Here is a 23,803-nt window from a genome sequence, read left to right as displayed (position 1 = left end):
TCTCAATTAAAGGTTGGCCCACATCTTATAGGAGGTACAGTATTGTGATGTTTCACAATATATTGAGGCCAGTTGCATTTTTGTTTGCAGTGAAAATTAATTTCTAAAATAGTGACAGCATCCATTCAATAATCAATTGGTCTGTTCATCCTGCTTGATTCCTACTTGACAGGCTGATGCTAACAGTAAAGAGGGCTAGGAGAGAGTGTAACTGTTTACTTGTATGTCCACCGAAATTTGCTAGCACTGCAATGGTGAACAGTAATTTCATTTCATGAACACGTGGGAGCAGCCACTTCACCCTTGTGTTGCGTTCTTCTCATTTAGATGAAGTGCTTTCACAATCACTTATCTCTAACCAGACCCATACACCTACGCACTAGAATACTGTTTGGCCATATTTCTTTGTGCAAAGGGTACTTCTCACTGTTTATGACGCTACCATGACGCAGTTTCTACATGAGTCACTGAATCCACAAATTGACATCATTAACCATCCAGCTTTAGACATGTTGCGTTCAAGGTTTTAACGCATCTTTAGCAGTTGTGGATCAGTAACTGCGCAAACAGAAACAGCACTCGAAGAGTCAATGAAATCACATATTAAAATTGATTAGAAACTAAAATGCTATACCATCAAATCAATAAACTCTGCTTCTAGACACACACAATCACAAAGCTGAAGACTAATGAATTAGGTACTGACTCAGTTATACTCAGAGCATCAGTGTAGCTGATGTGCCTGTTTTGCATTGGAGGAATATTTTAGACAAGTGCTTTGACTCTACGTGCTTTGAGCTGTGCAGAAGTGCAGAGTGACTCACAAAAAGGGCACAATGTGAAGACATTTTATTCTCGGAGAAAACCGTCTCATGTCAGTTTGTAGTATTGGAGAACAATCTAAAGCAAGTTTGGCTCTAAAAATGTCAAATATGCTTGAAGCACACACTCCATACACTCAGACCGGTGCGAATCAAAACCCTGCTCTACAAAGCCACTTAGAAAGATACTGTAATTTTTATACAGCTATCACCATAAAGTCTCACCAGTTCACACTATACAAATCCAAATACAGTATTTAAATATAAATCCATCTTGCAGTGTCACAGACGTACAGCATCAAATTACATTCTACATTTCTGTCATCAGAAAAAAAAAACAATGACAAAGCTTGTAAAACATTCCTAAAAATGAATCATCGGAATATCAAACGACCAACGATGAATATAAACAATACAATATTTTCCTTTAATAAACAATAGATTTTAACGGTTTTCAGACCTGTACAACAAGTTTAACGTTTCTGTACTTCAGAATTTCAGAAAGAGAATCATAGCACTTCAAATGGAGGATGGGGGGGGGTGAAAATTGGCACTGTGTGGGTAACTTCATTTTAAGATTGCAAAGTGAACAGCAGAGTCGGAGAATATGCGCTTGACACGTGATGTGCTTTCTGATCGTTAGAATTACAAAGAGCAGTTATTATTACCGTTTACTTCAATAACAGTCATTTTGGTCCAGTGCTAAGCTAACGCTTTTGCACAAGTAGCATTCAGCATTTCTTTGTCATCAACCATTATCCCAACTGAGCTACATTAAACCCAAACTAACTGCTTGGTATGTTGCTGAGATTGAAGATTGAAACAACACAGCCACTTTATTTAAATGCAGATGTATTTTACTGCTCTCTCTACACCCCCACATTAGTGTTGCAGAAAAAAAAAAAAGAGAAATCCACATGACATTTGCTGACAAGCTTGTGGAAATGAACGCCTTGACTACCTGTGATGAAGTTGATCCGCTCCAGTGAGCAGAAACGTGTAAACATCACTTTCTAAAGGCAACATTCATATTCTTATTGGTAGCGCCGCCGTCTCAAATGAGAATCTCATCACAATTGAACACGCAACAATGACTGGAGGTTGTTTGCGCTCAAAGCAACAGCTTTTAAGCATCTATTTGATTTCCCATCAGCTTTAATTTCACATCTACCTGTGCTTGTTATACCTTTAACTGAGAGAGACTTTAGATATGGAAATACAGTGGAACCTCGAGTTACAAATAACCAGGTTGACAAACAATTGGTTTGAGCACCAAATTTTCAAAGAAAACACTGCTTTGTTTGATTCACTATTTACAATTTGCGAACCGTCTCAGCATGTAGTTGTGCTTTTTCTTGCGCTGGGTTAATGTCCATGGCTCCCTGCATCGCACATTACATGTATCTTTGTTCATTTTCTCTCCATTTGCTACAGTCGGGCTCCAAAGAAAGTGAAAACTTGTACCGGTCCTGTTTGGAAGCCTAACTGCATTGTTAAAAACAAGAAGGAAATGCAGTGAAAACTTTTATTTCTATATCGTACTGATTATTCAATTCTATTGTATATTTTTGTTTTCAGACTGGAATGGATTCATTCTGCTTCCATTCATTTCAATGAGAAACATTACTTTGTTATGCAAAGGTTTCGGGTTGGATACGGGGTCACGGAAGGAATAAAATTCGTGACCCAAGGTTTCACTGTATAACAAATGAAAAATGTAATGAGATCTGCCTGCTTTGTATTTTAAAACAACCTGCATTTCACCTCTGATAATCCATAAAATATAATATATATGAGACTTATAACGTATAACATTAACATGTAACTAAAATGCAATAAGCAAGCTTCAGTCCATTAAAAAGCAAACTAATCATCAGCAGCATTACACCATACGCAAAATACAAAAATACTGTGGTTGGCATATTTAAGACAAGTAGGCATCGCCGCCTCTGCCCTGGATTGCACTCAGCTTCTCTGTCTTGCAAAAGCAAACATGTACGCAGCTCTTAGCTACTTAATATTCAAGTCAACACTGATAAGTCTCTGTGTTCAGTCTCTACCCCGCACGTCCTATTAAATGCTTTTCTACACAGAAATTCTTAGGTCAGTCATTCTGAAATACTGCTTAAGCATATGGGTGTCTTTTTAAACTCATGGGAAGCAATTCATGAGGCCTATTACTGCATTACAAGAAACTGATAAGGTTGAAAAATGCATTTGACACAAAATTAATTTTGGGTTGAATCTGATTGTTCCCCAATTTTACTCCTCCTTAGACGTTGTCAACAGACAGACACACTGAAACATATAACTTCCATATAACCATAAATTGATTCTCATACAACACGGGTAGACTTGGCCAATTATAAAAGTGGAGGATCTATCATTACATTAGATTACAATCTGCTTTGTGTGCTTTTTTTGTGTGTGCAGTGTTGGAGATAAAATTGCCTCCTGCCACCATTAATGATTGGGTTAAAAGCAAACATTTTAAGATTACATAACCTAGAGATTGTTCTCGTCTGATCAGCAGACGAGCGCTTTTGGATTAAAAGTACATATAAGGATTATCAATTCAATTCTTTGGAGTGCAGTTTCAAAGATAAGTCATGCTACAGCTTTTTGGTAGCGCATCAGCAGGGCATCATATGTCGGCAATGATCATCCTTTCATTAATTTCAATTGTTTTTCTGATCAGTCACATGATTTTTAATATAAAATGATGTCACATCATAAAGTCCCTATAGGAAATGAGATGTGGGCATTGATTGTGTCCGTCTGCTGAGACAGCACACAGTTCCACCCGAGGGGCCGATAACAACCATGCGAAGGTCTGAAACGAGTGCACTCGCTTAACTCATAATGAACACAGTCGGTGACAGTCGGTGACAGGAGCATGTAAACCAGCTTCTCCCAAATCACACCACCACAACGGCACTGGCTAATTGTTGGGTCATGTCTGGTCTGTTCAGGTCTGTTTTGGCTTAGAGAAGTCATAATAATAATAATGCAGCGATTGGAATTAATGGTCCTGTTTTTTTCTTTGCTTCATTGTCAACAAATCTTTGACTCAAAGTATAAATCCCGCAATGCTGTCTTTAAACATTGCCATTCAAATGGAGACAATAAAATGTCACAAAATAACCTCTCGACCACATACACACAGCTATTATACAAGACTGAATTAGAAAAAAACGACTCGTTATTTCGCCTTGACCAGTTTTCCGTGAACACAAGGGTGTTTGGGTATGAGTGCTCCTTGGCAAACTACCCCCAGAGAATGCAGAACTATTTCTTAAAAGTGATTAGAAACCCCATTTAGATGTACTGTATGGGTACTATTGCTTTTACAATGAAAAGAACACAATGATCAATTTTAAAATATCAAAATACATTAGAAAGTCTTTAACATTTACCTTTTTTTTGTTGTTGTTTTTATGAAACCACATATTCACTAACAAAGCATATAATTTACCCCGCCCAAAACCCTTTGGCACAATAATCATGTTATCTGAATTGGAATGTTCACTGAGACATTCAAAGTGGTAGCACAGTTTTGGGAGTCATACTGTTTGTTTTTTACTCTTTTTCTTTGTTAATGTGCAAATCATTGTAGATGTTCTATTTGATATTGTATGATGACGGAAACGGGTAGAACACGGGCTACCCTGGCTTGGTGAAATAAGCAACAAATTCCGTCTTTGCTCTAAAACGACACATAATCAATTTAATTGAATGCACAAACAAATGTAAAGACTCAGCTGAGCTACTATGCTCAACTTAATGTTATCATAATAATTAGTAATCACATTATTGCTTAACAGTCTGATTTTTTATTTTATTTTATGTAAGGTTGCCAGGCAACAAGACCTTATATACAATACTTGTCTGTGTAATAGTGTTAGCAAGCGCTTCATTTAACACTCTGCTTGAAATAATTTTGCATTGACCAAAATTTTTAACTGACAAGGCTTGGATTTCTTTTCAAATATAATTGGCCTGAAGTGCTTTCTGCTGAAGGATTTATCAAAGCTTCTCTGCCATCAACATGAGGGAATAATTTCAAGTGTGCACCTGCGCCACAGACTGACAGAAGCGAATGATGTGAACTTTTTCCCCAAGAGATGGAAGTGAATCTAATGAGTTCAGTCAAATATGACGAAGGAGAGCAAGATTGGTACCCTGCTGTCACATTGTATGGAAAAGAAAAGACTCACATCAAGCGGAACGTTGCTATTATCCGGCGAGGTCAGATTTGAGTCAATTAGCAACCAGATTTCATGTTATTCATTAAACATTTTGTCGATTTGACTTCCTTGCTTTCTGGTGGCCTACATAAGGTTTTGGTGCCAAACCCTTCAGGAATCAAGTGAAACAAAACAACAGTTTTAACGGCTAATGTAATAAAAAAGTCGCTTATCTGTAAAGCAGCTGCATGTTAACGCGATAGACCTCTGCAACCCACAGCTTGTGAAATATTTACAGTTGTAGTTCTTGACGGTGCGTGTTTGACTGCTGTACAGCAGATCACCTGTACAGTTTATGTGCCCTTTGGGAGCTTTTAGCTGCTCCACAAGTATTTCCCTTTGCCCATTTCTCTTTAAGACAAATGAAACGCACTCATGGAGGTATGCGTACCGTACATACACACATACAACGAGTGCACGGTTGCTATCTCTAATTAGCTGACAGCCATGTTAGCGTAAGGCCACAATCTAAACCTAATACATATTTTCAAACCACAGATTTTCTCTAGTGGTTGTTTCCCTCTCTGATGTAAGGAACATCACTATGAAAATATGATCTCACTGCACACATGTAAACACAAAGCTTTCACATCCTCGTGGGGATGGATTTGACTTGATCCATCCGCTTGTCTTAATTGCTCCTCTTTCTTGGCGTCATGTCTGCCTCACAGTGAAGAGGAACTCTGGCTGTAGTTTCTGAGATTTAGTCTGGCGTACCTAGGCGAAGGAGGCGACGGGGGAGGATGGGAGGGCACCGGCGGGAGACACAAATCTATATCAGACACGGCCGAGCTACCGCTTGATGCCAAAGAGTCGCGGAAGGGAGACGGGGGAGTCAAAGCAATAAGCTCCTCCTCCAATTCCACCCTCCCTAGTGGGGAGTCCATGAGGCGGGTGACCAAGCCACCTCGCATGGGGGAAAGAGACGGGGAGGACTGGGGGTGAGGAGGGGGTAGAGGGTAAGGCGAATGTGGAAGTGGGACAGGGTGAACTGGACAGCCGACCCGGTGGCCCAAGCTGGACTCGGCAAGGGGTTGGGGCTGGACGTCAGCGTAGGCAGTTAGCATAGGAGGCGTGTGGATCTCACGAGGAAGAAGATAAGGGTCGGTGGGGTGCGGCGGTGGCGAGTGTTTGTGTGCGTGGGGGTGTGTAGGCGAGGACCATAGCATCATAGTGTTGAGCTCGCTGATGTTGGCAGTGAAGCGGTTCACCACACAGCTGATCTGATCCATCAGGTTGCTTTGGCATGCCACCGGGCGACCCTCCAAGATGACCAGGCGACCGTCACCCCCGGCCACACCCGAGCCACTGCTGACACGGCCGTAACTGCTGCCGCTGCTCTGGCTGCAAGTACTGCTGGGATACTTGGCACCGCTTGCCGGCTGAGACTCCTCTTCCAAACCGGCACAGAGTCTCTGGCTCACCGTGCTGACCGGGGAGGGCGTTTGCGGCCGATACGTTAGGGAGTAGCTCTCCTCTGCTTCGGAGAGGTCGTACAGGTTCTTGTCTGCGCCGGTGTCACTTTGAGAGGGCAGGGAGGATATGGAGGGGAGGGAGGGCAGGGGCATGTGCGGAGGCAGGTTGGCACCACCGCAGTATCGCTCCTCAGCTGTCTTGGAGAAGGGCTTGATGACCGCAGTTTGATTGTTCTCCTTTTTCTTGATGTGGAAGGACAGACGCTGCCACAAGTGGTTCCCGTGTGAACTGTTGCGCTCTGTCTGGGCCCAAGACACTGACTTGCCATTTGAGCTGAAAAACAAGTTCCGTTTAAGACATAATTGCTTGTGGTAAGGCATTTCTTTAAGAAAACTGGCTATTGTGACTTGTGCAAGAACAGAAATTCAGATATATGCCACCATGTTGATTTCCACCAACAATTGTGAAAAAGAGGGCCAGAATAGATGAAGATATGCAAAGGGGCATGAAAAAGAAAACAGAGGGAAGCGCTCCTGACATTTGTCATTAGAGTACGAGTGAAATCTGACTTGGCAAGCCGGGTGAACTGATGTAACTGGCTGACAAATAAAACTCTCTTTTCTACCCTTTTCGGTGTCATTGACTTTGTATATTTGATCTTTTGCTTATTGCCTTATAGATGACAAGAGGTTGGCTTGAAGACTGATAAAAATGTCCATCACACAACATGCCACTTCTTTTCTCCCTCTCTCTTTATTCCATTCATCTCTCACTGATTGGACTCCAATTTCGCTCCCCAATTTCCCCCCTTGCTTCCCTTCTACTCAATTCAATCCCATCTCTGTCTTTGCCGTGTCCCCATTAGCCAATTGTCTGCAGTTCATGTTAGGGTCAGAAGAACAAACGAGCAGGGAGCTTCAGTAAATCAATCTTCCAGAGAGCTCAACCACACAGGCGCATACGGTCACCTACCTGAGAGTCTCTGCAGTGGAGCCTCTGCGTTTCCACAGGTTAACCAGGCTGGAGGAGCGGCTGGCTGCTGAAGAGGATTTGCCATCGCCGACATGCATGCGCACCACCGTACTGGTGGTAAAGGCACTGCGCACGTTTCGCTCTGGTTTGGCTAGAATGATGTACACCTTTGATGACAAAAAAAAAGTACATGATCGCATTTAATGGCCACACTGACAAGTTTATATACCGTGCTGCATTTTACAAAAGGTGCGATTAAATATGTATCAGATGTGCTGTACACATTGCTCCTCTAAATCACCACACAACACTATAGTCACAATCATTCAAATTTCAAACTTACCTTTGGTACAAACATACAGCAAAGGGCCACAGTAGCGCTGAGGCTGACACTGAAGCACATGGTGATTATTTTGTAATTGGAGCCAAAGTAGATGGGAACAAAGGCCAGCCATATAATGCAGGTGGTGTACATGGTGAAGGCAATGTACTTCGCCTCATTGAAATTTGCCGGAACGTTGCGGGTCTTGAAGAGAAGCACAGGCATCGACAAATAGCTTGTTGTTATTACTCAGTTGATTTGGCTTTAATTGAGCCACATTTATTAAGTCAAGTAAATGAACTCTTGCAAATTCTGTCATTAAACGTTAGGTTTGATAGTGATCAATTGTTTTGTGGAGTTTGTCGTGCTTTCAAAGTCTGGAGAAAATTAATGGCTCCAGGCCACAAATCGTCAAAGTTACTTTGCATTTGGGGAAAAAAATAAATCACGTTTCATTTATTGGTAGAAGTTAAAAATCAGCCAACAGCATTTCAATTATTTTTATCAGGCAAGACTTGCTTCAAATAAAACTTAGCTGTGACTCCACCATTAATTTTCAAGTTGTAAGTTAGATGTGTTAAATGCTTATTATTCCACTAAATCACATTTCATCTTAAATTATAGAAAGGCAACTGAGTCATCCAAAACATTATTCTCGTGCACAATACGTCAGAGTAAAAAGGACTGGTTATTACTTTGAAGGCATAGAAGGTACAGCTGAGAATGAGCAGGCCGTTGTATCCCAGAGGAGCAACCACACCCAAGTTAGTGGTGTTGCATATGAGGTTGACTTGACGGATACTGGGGTAGTCATGGATCACCTGTAGGAAGGGATGAAATCAGGAAGCTATTTTTTGCTGTCAACGCTTTGGCAAGCTTTTATCAACATGAATTATTTTGCTTCAGGAAGAGACTAAAGAACATGTCAGCGCAACAATCCCAATTCCTTTAGTTGCGCTGTGTACTTAAAACAAAAGATTGTCATTGTGCGGTGACTGTTGTTGTATCAAGACTTGAGCCATATATTTATAATAGAAAAAATAAAAAAACAGACTCACCTGAGGTGGCTCCATGAGGAAGAGTGCTACAATGATGCCTAGCTGTAAGAGTATGAGCAGGAAGGCAATGATGAGCTGAGCACAGGCAGACATGAAACGAGGCTTCTTTGTACAAATCTTCTTCTTGCTGCCTGCCAGGATCCGTGCAATGCGGTTGGTCTAGAAGCACAATGCAAATAACATCATCAAGCATTTAAGATGACGTCCACTCACTTTTTTCACTATTTTGGCCCGTTTTAATTTGTTGTACACATCATCAATTTGTGTTATATACGGCACATCGTATTCTGTGATCCGCACCTTGGTGACCAGAGCAGAGTAGCTCATGGCGGGTGACAGGCCAATTCCCAGGCGTTGGAGGTAGCAATGGATGACATGCGGTTTGGCGATGAGGCTGAAGGTACACAAGTACCCCAGGCAGATACCCGCCAGTATTATATAGCAAAGCTCCCTGCTGGAGGATTTCACCACAGGAGTGTCCCTGAACCTAAAACAGGCAATTCCACTAAATACAATGCTTTACCATTCACAGATATTCCGATGTACAGAAAATATAGTTAGAGGTGTGTATTACCTAATGAAGACGGCAGTGACAAAGAACGTGGCCATGAGCCCAAGGCAGGCAAAAACCATAGCAGCGATGGGTTCGGGGTCTCCCCATCGGAGGTATTCCACTGGGATTGGATCACATCCTGGTTGAAGACAGACAACAGAAATTCTAAAAATATTTCCAAAATGTCCATTGTTTTATATAAATCTTTATTTCTTGCACTTTCCAAACTCTCTCATCACTTGAGCTTAATTATCAGCAGTGCCAGGCCAAAAAGGATGATTAATTAAAAGGGACAGCTATAATTATGGCCATTCTGCATGCTTGCTGAAATTATATAACTATCAAGTTTGGAGCTGCAGTAGTGTAGCAACAGCTACATGTGTCAGTCAGTCTGTCTCTTTTTGCGCTTTCATATTACTTGATCATATTTTCAGTCGCTCGTGCTGGCTGTGCATGGTTGTCATAGTTTGCTCATCTGCACACTCCTCCTCCTCCTCATTAAATACACATACTGGTGACTTTCAGTGAACCACATCAACTAAAATGATCTCTTTTCCAGGCTTGAACCACACACATGAAATAGCATTTGAAGCCTTGTCTAGGAAGGGTTTCGAAGGATATGTCAATACTGCATAAAATTTAAGACTTCAAATGCATCCAAACTTTGGGACTCTGGAACTTTACTGACCAGAGATCCTCAAAGCCCCAACCTAATCCTCTCTTTTTGCTTATTTGACTTTCCCCACCTAACGTTTCTCTTAAGACGCTATTCATCTGCTTCTCTCCCATTCTCTGCTCCATTTTTAAGTTGAAGTCACTTTCATGCAAACTTCAAACTACAAAGATGTCCTGCTGTTGTTTTGTCCTGTTTACCGTATGTAAAAACACAAAAACAACAAAAACAGCGGAGGAATATTGGATTTTAATGACTTGGGAGGCACACTTATTGCTTGTAATATGGCTAAATAAAGTAACTTAAATATTACAGTAATGATATGCAGGGCAGTTTCCAGACATTTGCACAACAACCACATGAGACCAGTGAGTGTATACTGTTTCACAATGGAGGAACAAAAAGTCCCGATGACACCACCCTTTGTATTTATCTTTTATTCCATGAAATATGCCTGCTCCACTAAGTGAGGAGGCTTCCGTCGCTGCCATTGAGGCTCGATTTGAATTTTCAGCAGGATTCTATTCACGTTTTAATCATTGCATGGCAGGCAGCATAATGAGCTACTGAAAGAATAACAAAGCAATATTCATTCGTTCGCTTGGAAAGCGGTAGAGTAGAAATACATTTTCACGGCAGCAGAAATGTTTGCATTGAAAGCCGCTCTTAATGGAGAATAATTAAAACACTAGTGATCGCAAATTAAAAAGAAACGGGTGGCAGTGGAGGGTAGCGAATATACAATAATAGGAATCAATTATGGCTCACTGCACCTGCAATAAAATGTTCATTATAGGGAGCACTGTTTATGTGTTACATCTGAAACATGAAGAAATAAAAACAATAATAATAATAATACAGACACCTAAACAGAGAGACTAACCTGTGAGGTCATGAGTGGGCCAGGAGCCCAGATCACAAGCTCGGCAGGTATACTCATCAAACACAAACTCATTTTCTTTACAGGGGGTACACGTCCAACAACAGCTCACTTCACCTTTACGGATCACCTTGAAAAGAAGTCAAATACGTGACTGTTACTGTGTCACTTTATGTCAACAAACAAGGCAGACATTTTATTTTATTTTTTTTACCAAACAGAGCCTTTATTGATTACTACTCAGTCCCTTACCTTAATCTGCCCTTTGTCGCAGGGTTCACTACAAACTGACTTGATGACAACGTCTTTGCTTGACCAGATTTCGTCATCATCTATTTTCAAGCCACGGTTGTCCCAACTGCCCACATTAATGTAATCATAGTAGTCCTTCCCCATCTTCTTGAAATTCATGATTTCATACCTAAAGACAAAATTACCATCATAATCAAACTCGTAGGTTCTGCTTAGAGACCAATTGAAGGTTGCTTTCGCAAAATAACAGGCACCAAAGTTCCCGATAATTTCACTTCGATACATACCTGCCAGGTGAATCTCCATTCTCATCAAAGAGGATTCCCTCCCCAGATACTCCAGTAAAGTTTGTTTTCATTAGGAAGTCCAACAACGTGGCGCCATCAATAGGCCTCATGGCATCACATAGGCCCTTCAAATGCAACAGCAGTCAAATGTCGGTCATATTATAATCTGATTTACAGATGGAAAAGCCTAATTTGACTCAAAATCATGTCAGCAGGCAAAATACTTTTTATTTTGCATAAAAGATTAAACAAACCATACATACTCTGAAATAATGGCATGTAAAATCAAAACAATCATTACACATCCGCACTCGCACTCACACCTAGGGGCAATTTGGAGTGCTCAATCGGCCTACCAAGCATGTTTTGGGGGATGTGGGAGGAAACCGGAAAAGTAAGGTTGAATACTTCATCATTTTTATTGACTGAAAGCATTGAGGTGGAAATGAAATAAGCCATATGACAGAAGAGATCAATATTTCAACTTTTGTAACCAGGTTTTTCCATGAGTGCATTTGGAGCAAGCAAATTAGCAAAAAGTACTGATATGCTCCCACCGTGCTCGAAACTCATTATGGTGACCTAACTATGGGCAGCATGCAAACAGATTAGACTGTTGATTTAACTATGTATGCACAATTGATTAGCATGCACTTTGCGAATGAGAAAAATGTGCACGAGTTGTGCTTTTAAAGTCCCCGCGGCTATTTGCTGGTGCGCTATAGCCTGCTAAATTGAGAAATAAATAAAATGTCAACAACAAATCATTGTGCTTGCTGCGATTTCCAATGTGATTTGTTCTTCCAAATAGTCTAAAGGAATGGTGATTTTATCTTCTTGACAGTTTATTTTGGAACTCGTAATTCTTTGAGGGCAAGTATCTATACTGCGCTCATTTATTATAGCAGTAACACCAATTATTATCATAACCGTCCCTTTAACTCTAATCTAGAAATTGCCACAGTTTCATCTCTGCGGGAATGCATCAACACCTGTTCTTATAGTAGCCACTCAGTCAGTTGTACGTCTTTATCATCCATGATCAGAGCAGCGCCTACCTGATAGCCTGGGCACAGTGTCCGTTGCATGTTATGCAGGCCATATGCCATTGAATAAATGGCATTGATGACGAAGCCCATCTTGGTGTCCTGTGCATACTGCTGCCGAAGAGATTCCCGTTCTACACAGGTGGGGGAGAGAAAGAAGGGGGTGGGGGGGTGATGGCGTTTGAAAGAATAATTTAATGAGAAAGGCGGCTACGTGACAATGACTCTTGATTTAATGTTACCCTCTGTGTTTTGTATAAATTGCAACCGGTTTTTCTTTTCCAACATCAAAGAGCACTCGACTGCCTCTCGTTGTTTCTCGGGAGCCACTTCTCCTCAGCCTATCTCATTTCTTTCTGCCTCCTGTTCATTTGGATTCCAAATCCCGTTTCATTAGAAAACAGGAGACGTGATCCCTTTCAAGTTGCGCTCTCACAGTATTTTACCGATGAAGGCGACCAATGAAACAGAGAGAAATGGGAGTTGCACAAAGAAATAAAAGGGGGCCGCTGCCAGAACCACTAAGGCTATTTGTGGCAAACCACAGAGCCGTGTGTATTGAAAAAGCATGGATAATTTGTGGATATGTGAGCAGAGACTCTGCTCGTGTGTTTTGTGGCCAGTTATTGAAAAAGCCTCTCAATCTTATTCTTTACACGGCCTGACCAAAACAACATGATCAATTTTCCACTAAAGTAACACTCTGTGTGTGTGTGTGTGTGTGTGTGTGTGTGTGTGTGTGTGTGTATGTGAGTGTGTGTGCATGCGTATATATATATATATATATATATATATATATATATATATATATATATATATATATATATATATATATATATATATATATATATATATATATATACATATATATATTACAATAATCTATCTTGTATGTATATATATATATATATACACATATATACATATATATATACATATATACATATATATATATAGATAGATATATATAGATATAGATATATAGATAGATATAGATATATAGATGGTGCACCATCTCTCTCTCTCTCTCTCTCTCTCTCTATATATATATATATATATATATATATATACTATACTATATATATATATATATATATATATTTATATATATTATATATATATTATATATATATATATATATTATGATATGCATATCTTTTAATTTGTTTTTACCAATGTGAGTCTATTATAACTACAATAGTGAAGTTCAGTGCTAATTGCTTAAATAACAAATGATGAGAAAAAGTATTTTCCCTATATTGTGCGTACATTTTTACAGTCTTTTACTTACTGCTACAGGTGCGATTGTACTTGTTGTTTTCCTGTGGGTGGCCTTTCAGTCGACAGTGGAAGCGATGTTGCCAGAATTCTATGAACCACGGGTTCCTGAGGTTGTTGTCAGGGCGCAGTTTAAGGTAGTAGTCATCAAACCACTTGACGTCAGCAGATTGAAGCTTTATGGTTATGCCACCGGCGGCTTCCTTCACATAACCATCCGTCACGTCGTAACGGTCTGCCCATCCGTCACTGACAAGACAGAGTAGATTATAATTAATGCGTGTATTGAATTATTGTATGATTCTTACCACTGCAAAAAGCAACGTTCAAGATAGATTATTGTAATTATAATTAACATGTGAAATGCACACGTTTATGCACACTGTGCGTGTAACTATGGTTTGATTATTGCTATTGCCAAATGCTTCATTATAGATAGCACACTCAGCTCATACCTCTAAATGTATTGTCTATCATCATTTGCAAAATCAAAAAGCGAAAGGCTGCCTCCGTGCTACTGACGCGCGTTCCGTTGATCTTATTCAGGTAATCCACAACAGCCACCAGAACAATTTGCATTACCTTGTAAACTGGGAATGCGGTCAGTAAATAAATCCAACAAAGCTGTCAGTTCATCTTCAATTCACCCTTATATTACGCACATTACATTGTCATTGATACGATACCTCTGACATCGTAAATTCTGTTTGAATTGAAGTTGACTGACATATAAAATTTGACAGGTTGCCTCTCAGTTTGAGCTTTGCAAGGGCCACTAGTGTATTTGATTGGGAAGGGGGAAAAAACCCCCACCAATGGTATAACTGCCCGTTTACATGATTGTGTGGGTCAGCTGCTGCCAGATGTAATGACTACATTGCAGTGGAAACAATCCATTTGATGAGTTATACCGTGCATTTAAATCACATTACAGCACTCCATTCCTTTTTTCAGTGCAAAACTGCAAACAAGTGAATAAGACAGACAATAAGAAAGAAACAGAAGTGAAGGAAAATATTCTCACTTCTCAGCCTGACAAAATGGCCTTAAGTGAGACAATCATGTGCTGTTTTTGCCTCTTTCTTCATTCGTCTCTTTTGTCTTATTCTTCCCAAATTGATTTATTTTTATATTTGTTATCCTTTCCTTTATCTTTGCTCCTTCCCTTCTTTGGAGAATGAAGCTCATTTTCTGCGACAGTACTCCTTCAAGTTTGCGTACGCGTGGGATTCAAGTTACAATCCACCATGATTTCTGTCCCTATATATGTGATTTTAGTTTACCTTCTGCCTTTGAGCTATGGCCATAAATCAAAGTGAATTACGTGACAGGACATGCCTGGTAACTCTTAAAAGGATTACATGTTTCTTAAGTCCTAAAAAAAAAAGTATATCATAACTTTCAGCAATTGCATTTATAAGACCTTGTTACAAGGAAAACTCATTCATACCAACAAAACAAAGAGCAACCAACATTTGGCATTTTTATATTTCTTTTAAGAGCGTCATAAAAAGATACGAATGCTTTCATACATGATAGCGGTTATACAATGTTAGATGACATATTGAAATTAGACTCACACTATGGAACTGTGTGGGCGATGTTTCAATAAGAGGGCTCCATAAGGGCTCTATATTGTATCGGAGTGGGATTACTACAAACCACACATTTACGTTCATGTATTTGTGTGAGGCACAAATGCAGATCAGAGATTAGGCTGATGAGGTACTAGCTGGATCAAAATGACTGATGCAAATGACGTTCTGGTTCTCCTCTTTCCACCTCCCTCAGTCTACTACCCAAAGGCTGTTGCCATGGTTCTCAGCCCACGCTCAGCCAACTGTCTGTACTTCATGTCTCATAAAAACGCACTGCTTTGTGTACACAAACATATTCACCTGTCGTGCACTTTAGTGTTCACGCTAAAATAAACATGAGCTGACAATAATGCAAAAGTGATTTGTCTATTGTAATCCACATACATTGCAGAACAAGCTTGACAAAAAGCCCTGCAATGGGCATTTACATTTTATCCTTGAAGAAACAATACCCTGACTACAAATTGTTAATTTGAATTTGATTAGCAATTTATTATAAATCCATCTTGAGGTTGAAGTAATTGACTAATGTGGTAAAGCACCATTGCGCCATAAATCAAGGCAAACTCTACTGTATAATTTATACAAGCATTCAAACCGTAAGTGCACCTTTACAAAAGTCTTTTGGGATGGGGAAATGTTCACTTGATTAATTGCTCCACTTTCCCCTGAATCATGCTGTGCTTAACAGTAACACATTTAAAATAATTAATTGGATCAAAAGGTGTCTAAACACAAAATGTAGAAAAAATTGTCTGAATCAAAAATAATTGTGTCAAATATTAAGTCTTGGCAAACTATTTAATTCCGCTTCAAAACAGTGCTGCTGTCATTGCCGTGATTTATGATATTGTACAATGACTTGCCTTGACCATTATGCATATACTCTAAAGCTGCCATGGTAACCTAGAAAAGAAATTCTAGAAGAACATTTGCCAACGTATCCATAAAAGCCAGAAAGCACATACACATGCAAGTTGGAAGTTAAGTCATATATTTTGCATTGATTAGCTACATAAAGTTTCTAAAAGTTGATGCAAACACTTTTACTTAGCTGAAAATGAATTTCCAGTCTACATACTTGCAGCTTTCTTCACACATATGTATGGCTAATCGATGCTGCACTGGTTTTCCTTCCATATTGTTTAACTTATTGACTCCGACTTTAATATGAGATGAAAGGGAATACACAGTATCTTGTACTACTTCATTAACATAGTTTTGCAAACTGTTATCTAAATTTATATTCACCATTTGAGTGCGCTGTAACAGTTCAAGTTGATCTGAACTGACTTTATGCCAGTTAATGACAGGATACACAGAAACAGACACAGTTATGGAGAGGGAACCAGTCCCACGAGGGCTGTGTGAAAGTCAGCCCTGTCAAGCACTACACAAGCCTCAATGTACCATTTGGATTTGTTGAAATAAAAAAATTGTGACTGGGAAACAATTTAAGAACCACAAAGGGCATGCTGGTTCCAGTTTTTCCTTGCATCATCACAAAGTCCTCTTTTGGATGGTTTGTTTTCGTGATACAAGTTTTTCAGTCTAAAATAAAAAAATTCCTTTTGGACCATCTATGAAAAATTTCGGTGACTAAAAATTTGTACATCTCATGACACTGCATCTAAAATCTTTTTTTCCCCACCACGATTGTATATGAAGATATATGTATAAACACACACGAACACACAATCGTACTTGTGTGTGTGTACACGCTCACATGTAAGCATACGTGTGTGTTGCCAAAAGAGAACCAGACAGTACAGTAAATTAGCTGTGTGTTATTCTGGACTTTAATTGCTCTGCCCCACATCTCAGTGGTATCACATGCCGCAGAAAGAACATTCATCTTTTTCTCTTTGTCTTCACTAAATACCCCAACTTTCTCCTCTCTGCACTACAAGTTTGTGCCAAACACGGTCCATTAAGTTTATGCATGGAAACATTTATCTTTCAAACAAAGGTCAAAAATTAGGTAATGATGGGACCGGGGCTAAAGAAAGTAAAAGGTGTAGTATTGGCGTAGTACACAAAGATCCTTATTTGTCCATCTTTTTCCAAACACTTTCCCTCACACTGTTATTTTCTTGGTTTTCGTCTCAGTGGTTGCTATAGTAACAAGCTGTGCGGGGGCTGTGATGCAGCACACATACTGTAACACTGGGCTCACTGAGAGAGAGAGGGAGAGGGAGTGAAAAAAAGGCAAAAAAAAATGGGTGAGATTAGTGACAGTTGCTCACTTCACTTTGATGCTTAACATCCAGATGTTTATTTTCATTTTATTTTCATTTAAAATTTCCTAAACTGTTGGCTAGATTGAACTGATACAAATTAACACTGACTGAACTAATTTGCATGCTAATCAGGTAGATTATGTCAATATGAACAATAATACAATGTTTCTGTTTGATTAAACTTTTGCCCTACATTAAGATTCAAAATATAACAGAAATCCTCACACGCATGACATTTAGAAGTAATGCTTAAAATGTTCACAGAACCTGACTCTTGAAAGTATTCACGATTAAGTGTTTGGGAGTTGAGCTACTTTACGAGTGAGCAAACTTGGTGTAAATTCTCATTTAGAAGTTAAAATCGGAATGAAAAATCTGAATCTTTTTGTTTCGAAAGCTTTGTTATTTTTCTCCCACCTTTGCCCCATTTTGCTTGTATTTCCAATGAGTGCAACTAAAAGAGAATTTCCAAGGCTGCACATGCAATACTTTTGTCCTGACACATCCGACGATAAATCGCAAAATTATGCAGTGACGTAAGTGAAGCTTGAATAGAGGTGACCAAATTTTTGCGAAAAGGTTAACACTTTCTAAATGTGGTAATTTCCTTTTGGATGTTTATAATTCCCATCTTACAGGGTCGGGTCTTTCTCAGGGGCATCGCAGTTCACATTTCTTTTAATTAACATTTTCCGAGTTCAGTGTCTGGGCTAAATTAGGGGTCAATTAATTTGCTATTCAGGAACAGCATGAGCATGCAGGACACTTTGTTAGGTAGCTGATGAATGATTTGTCTGATGAATGAGTTGAGCACAAAAAAAGGAAATTACAAAATATAGATATAGATATAGAAAAAAGGAAGACAGATATAATTCAATAGAGTAACTACAAAAAACCCTTTTTTTTAATATATATATATATATATATATATATATATATATATATATATATATATATATATATATATATATATATATATATATATATATATATATATATCAAAAACCTTTTAGGGGTTGTTGTCTTTTCACTGGGTTATTTCCTGGATTTCAAACTCCAATAATATTCATGATTTGAATTCCGAATAAATGCAGAGAAAAGCATTCATGTGTTTTTTATTTGAATGGTAACAATTAGATGACACAAATGAAGTGTAGTTCCGATTTCGGGGAAGAAGAAATAGTTCTCTCCTCTATGAAACATCCCTTCAGGTTAAACTTGGAGAGTGGAAGCAGTGAAAGGCACTAGTAGAGAGAGCGAGTGGAAGGTAAAATGTCAAAAAGAGAGTCGCAGGGGGAGAAAGAGGAGGACACATGGACAGAATGGGTACAAGAAAGAAAGCCCTGTGGGCAATAAGAATTCTTTCATATTTGGTTTAGTTACTTTTGATGTGTGATTTCATCCAAACTGACAGTTTCAGCTCGCAGTCAAGGTAGACAGAGGTTGTAGTATAAAGAGACAGAGCTGCCAACAGCATCCTTTGATATGTGTTTGACACTTGAAACCAAAGATCTCACAAGTTGTAATGCATGAATTACTTTTTGTTTCAAAAGCGACAGAAACACATATTGACACTTTACATAAAAAGCAACCAAACATATTCTAACGCCATTCACCATGGCTGGTCATCATTTCAAAACAAACCCTCCAATCAAAATTGTTTATTTTCGGTGACGTATCCTTTGAGAGCAACGTCACATTCTTTGTGTAAATCCCTCTTCATTCAAAATAGTGCGCGGGAGAGATGATCATTTGTTAACATTTATTATTTTGGGTCTCTGGTTAAAAAAAAAAAAAATCAACTATAGCAATATTTTGTTTCATCAGTGATTCCATGCGTTCTGAACATAGCTTAAGACTGAGTTACTCAAAAAAACAACAACAAAAAAGTACCAACACTCACATGGGTGTACAGTATTGTGATGCACCCACGCATGCAAACAGTCCCATAATTCTGTGCTACATCCCACCGCAGTGCAAAATAAATTTAAATATGGAGGTAAATATTTCCATGGAAACAGCAGGAAAAAAAAAGATGATCTGATATTAGACGCTTGAGTCAAAGTTATGTTAATTAATCCAAATGGCCACGGGGAGGAATGTTGAAGGAATAAGTCACTGCTTTGATCATTGAGAACCACAATGATGGTAACTTGATGATCGCCTGAAATTTGAGTTTTTCTATTAGGTACGTTTTTTTTTTTTTTTTTCATAATGGACAACAATAGCGTCTTTCATTGGCATGACATCCAGAGGTTCCATGCGAATAATTGGTCATAATTTTCCTTTTCTTCAAACCTTTAGCGCAGTGGGCAAAAACTATTTTCAAGTTAGACAAAGAGCAAATATCTCCCATACCATCTAGATACTTTTGAAATGAAACGTTTTACAGAAATACATGGTGAAAATAAATTTGTGAAGTGGCATGGAAATATGGAAGGGGAAAACAGAAATCAATGTGCATGAATACCTTCAATCATTTCATTATGAAGGTTTTCTGTTATGTTCCTTTAACAATAACTCAGTCCTTCAAAGTTGTTTCAACAAGTTACACTGACAACTACTTTGACTTTTTGCCATATGCCGCCTTGTAAAATCCACCACTTGTGAAGTTTTCTGTTTAACCAAATGGTTAATACACAAAATGTCACCTTGGCTGCTGTCTTCTTCTTAATTTGGTTGACTGAAGAGGGGAGAAAATTTAAAAAAAATTAAAAATTATCCTCTGAGCTTTCAGCGGTTGTCTCATGATTCATCTTGCTAGTACACAAGGCATTTTGGGCTAAATTTGCTGTTGCTGCTGTTGCAGTTTGACTCCCAATTACTTTTTGAGCGACTGCAGCTGCTCGGAGATAAATAAGGGAGACAATGTTCTCTTTCACTAATGTGAAACAACACGTTCCAAGTCAGTGGGACCGAAAGGTTATTGTATTGTTCGGCAAATTTTATTCCTAGCCAAATAGATTCAAAATCACGGTTGACTGGTTTCTGACCATTACTTTAGCAAAAGTTCTGCAAAATGAAACAAGAGAGAAGAGTACACATGTAATGTACGAGTATAGACGTGGCGTGGCGTGTGCATTTGTCCCAGTTCTGCTGTTCATCATTTTGTTTGTTGCCCGCTGGGAACACAAAGAACAGCGATCAATGCAACCGGGATCCCACTCAATAAGTCTTTAACTTTAAATCTGTCTCCATCTTTTCTTTCTGTGGTTTCACTGGCTGTGGGAGAAAAAATATTACATGCCCTGACCTAACCTTAACCGCATTGATATAAAATATAGAGCCAGTATTGTTTTGTTTTTTCATATATACATCAAAATAGATTAGTTGAAAAGTTCAGCTCATACATTTCATGGTCGCCAGTAGCCAGCATTATTATTTAGGAGGTATTGATGTGGTACTTTTTAATTAATTCAAATTTGGAAAAAAACAGGGTTGCACTACGGGCCCAGAGGAAACTGAAGGTAAACCAGGACAAACATGATGATCTGCTTGAGGTATTTTCTTATTTATCCTAATGGCCATTGCGGAAACTGGAGAAGGGGAAAGTCATGCCGAGAGGTGTTAAACACTCAGTATAATTAGATCAGTGGTAAAGGGAATGATTATCTTTATCATCATCGGTGCGCTCTTGTGGCAATATAATTATGTCGACATTAAAGAGTGCCTGCCCAACAGAACGGGGCTGATAATTTCCTTCCACAGACCTCCGGTGAGCCGAGCATCCACCCATGACCACCTCCAATCTAAAGCCCGTTTATGACAGGGACGTTATCGAAGGCTAACGTTTTATACGCTGAACTAATCGAAACAAATTGGCCACTACAAAGCAGATGAGTAATGGATGAGTTCCACTGCGCCAAACCACGATTTAAACACGGAAGACATCTTCCACATTAACCTCAGGGTAAAATGACAAAATATTTTTTAAGCTCCTTACCCTTTTAGTAACATAGTAACAAGTAAAAAAAAAAAAAATTCAATCTGTTTTGCTTGATCATACATACAACACTCAGAATGAAAAAAGCCCATGCAGGATGTTCCAAGACTTTACCTCACTCATCCGGGTGATGATGACCATGTTGATAATGATGATGGGAAGGATAAGCATGATGGTAATAATGAGCATCATGGTAGCGAGGACAACAAAAAGGATGTTGTTACGATGTCTTAGTTACAGAGTGGAGATCACTGTGGAAAGAGTAGATTCACATTATATTGTGCATATGTTAACTTTTTTTTCCATGAACCCCCCAAACGCTTCTGCAAATGCAAAAGATCCATAATATGTTTTTTAAGGGGGATGAGTGGACATATTGAAAGAAATTCAGCAAACATTCCAAAAACACCCAAACGTCAGTTTTCTGGCCTGGCACCTGGGGGGGGGGGGCAAGCATATTTCAGGTCAGTGCCCCTGTCACCCCCCCTCCCCTTCTTGTTCCATTAGTGCAAGGGACCAACAGAAATCTGCTCTAAAGGAATGCAGCATGCAGATAAAAGCTTGTGTGGATCCCTATGCATATCTAATGTGGACCATTTAGGGCTTAAAGCTGTGTTCCCGTCATGCATCGATTGGCTACCACAATCTGGCACGATTGCTCTGCTAGTATGGTTCATTTGGTTGAGTGTAAACACGATCATCAAAACCACTGAAAGACACCAGTTGCAATTGGTGCGAGTCGCTTTACTTGAACTCGAGCGTAAACACAGCACGAGGCCATGTCGACTTCCTGAACACAGTTTCACTGACCTGCCAATGAGAAGAAACTCTCCCACCAGTCCTTGGCGCCTCATAGCCATGAGGATATTGCGGACGGTCATGCCTTCACAGAAGCAAGCCACCACCCTGGCCTTGGGCAGGTGAGCCTTCAGCCTTTCCACCAATCGATCGAAGCTCTGCTCTCCGGCATTGCTCCAGATTTTGCCTTAACAGAAATTGCACAGCCTGTAATACTTGCCAGTCATTTGCATTGCATTTTATTTCACAGTCAGCTTTTCTACTTTACGGTTTCAATTTTCAAAAGTGTTTGGGTTGTAATCCTGCACAGATAATATTTGAATCACAAAGATGATATAATTTGCTTTGTTGTTCATATTTTACCAGAATGAGCGATGCAAATGCCCTCTCTTGCCGCCATGTCCTTGAAGGCTTCCATCCCACTTTCCCCATAGTTGCCTAGGAAGACAAAAAAAGGTTTGAACGAGACACAACTCACAGGAAGACATGTTGAAGACATCCCGACCCAGTTCCCTGACTCGTCTGCCATAGCACAATTTATTAATCTCACATTTGTGTCAGAGAAACTGTCTCCCCACTGTGGCACCCGTTTCGTTGCCAAAGAAAGTGGGTGACCTGGAATTTATGCAAATGAAAGCGTTGTACACACTGGCAAAGAATATGATAGGATTTCCCAGCCTAAAATCTCCCTCTTTCCCTTTCATCTCGCTATTTTATGGACTCATTGGAGAAAACACCAGAAAGCCTACCCTCCACCAGGGCAGCTCTTACGCTTTGTCCTGCTCTTACAGAGTGTAATCAATAACAGAATATGATCTCAAATTCACCGCCCTCATCTGTGGTCTAACGAAAATGTGACGAACGAACATGGCCAGAAATAGTGGGGGGGTAAGTCTGGTTTTAAAAAAAACAAAAACAAACAGACAGCAGATCATGGCATTTGTGTGTGTTGGGTGGGGGGTGCACATGCAGGGGTTCATGGCAATGATGAGTGTGTCAGAGCTAAGTATAAATTCCTGTAATTAGTCTCTCAGTGAGAAGAGCAGGAGACAGATGGTGCAGACCATGACACTCACACACACACACACACACAGAAAGAGAGAGAGAGAGAGAGAGAGAGAGAGAGAGAGAGAGCGAGAGAGAGAGAGAGAGAGAGAGAGAGAGAGAGAGAGAGAGGGAGAGAGAGAGCGAGAGAGAGAGAGAGAGAGAGAGAGAGAAAGAGTTTAAGTCATGAGAATCGATAAAGCTTGTAACCTACTTCACTCGAGTCTCAACAGGGATTTATGTGAGAGACATCTTTTTCACAGAGTCCCCATGTAATTCTTTCTGGCTTTGAAATGTTTCTCGACATGTGTGCACTCCATTTCTGCTACAGGCAATATTTTCCAATGATGCCTCATTTTTAGTCATTCCCACTCT

The 23,803-nt window shown here is 39.5% G+C and overlaps 1 protein-coding gene across 2 annotated transcripts in view; it reads right to left on the bottom strand.

Moving 5' to 3' along the window:
* Nucleotides 1-832: 832 nt before the first annotated feature.
* The window catches only part of grm5b (glutamate receptor, metabotropic 5b), a 32,497-nt gene continuing 9,526 nt past the window's right edge, over nucleotides 833-23,803 (bottom strand). For both annotated transcript variants that reach the window (XM_088381018.1, XM_088381020.1), the window contains exons 5-18: nucleotides 22,748-22,822; nucleotides 22,397-22,571; nucleotides 13,819-14,054; nucleotides 12,540-12,661; nucleotides 11,482-11,606; nucleotides 11,195-11,363; nucleotides 10,946-11,072; nucleotides 9,411-9,528; nucleotides 9,137-9,323; nucleotides 8,837-8,995; nucleotides 8,474-8,599; nucleotides 7,800-7,982; nucleotides 7,457-7,623; nucleotides 833-6,817 (exon numbers count right to left, since the gene is read on the bottom strand). In XM_088381018.1, coding sequence (XP_088237144.1) covers nucleotides 5,734-6,817; nucleotides 7,457-7,623; nucleotides 7,800-7,982; nucleotides 8,474-8,599; nucleotides 8,837-8,995; nucleotides 9,137-9,323; nucleotides 9,411-9,528; nucleotides 10,946-11,072; nucleotides 11,195-11,363; nucleotides 11,482-11,606; nucleotides 12,540-12,661; nucleotides 13,819-14,054; nucleotides 22,397-22,571; nucleotides 22,748-22,822 — 3,053 coding nt within the window. In that variant the 3' untranslated portion in view covers nucleotides 833-5,733. The remainder of the gene's footprint in view (nucleotides 6,818-7,456; nucleotides 7,624-7,799; nucleotides 7,983-8,473; nucleotides 8,600-8,836; nucleotides 8,996-9,136; nucleotides 9,324-9,410; nucleotides 9,529-10,945; nucleotides 11,073-11,194; nucleotides 11,364-11,481; nucleotides 11,607-12,539; nucleotides 12,662-13,818; nucleotides 14,055-22,396; nucleotides 22,572-22,747; nucleotides 22,823-23,803) is intronic.

The sequence above is a fragment of the Syngnathus floridae genome, chromosome 7 (assembly GCF_059516105.1).
Source record: "Syngnathus floridae isolate MCC-2025c chromosome 7, RoL_Sflo_1.0, whole genome shotgun sequence".
Classification (NCBI taxonomy): Eukaryota; Metazoa; Chordata; class Actinopteri; order Syngnathiformes; family Syngnathidae; genus Syngnathus; species Syngnathus floridae.
Note: the sequence above shows the minus strand (reverse complement) of the source record. Positions and strands in the feature narration are given on the sequence as shown.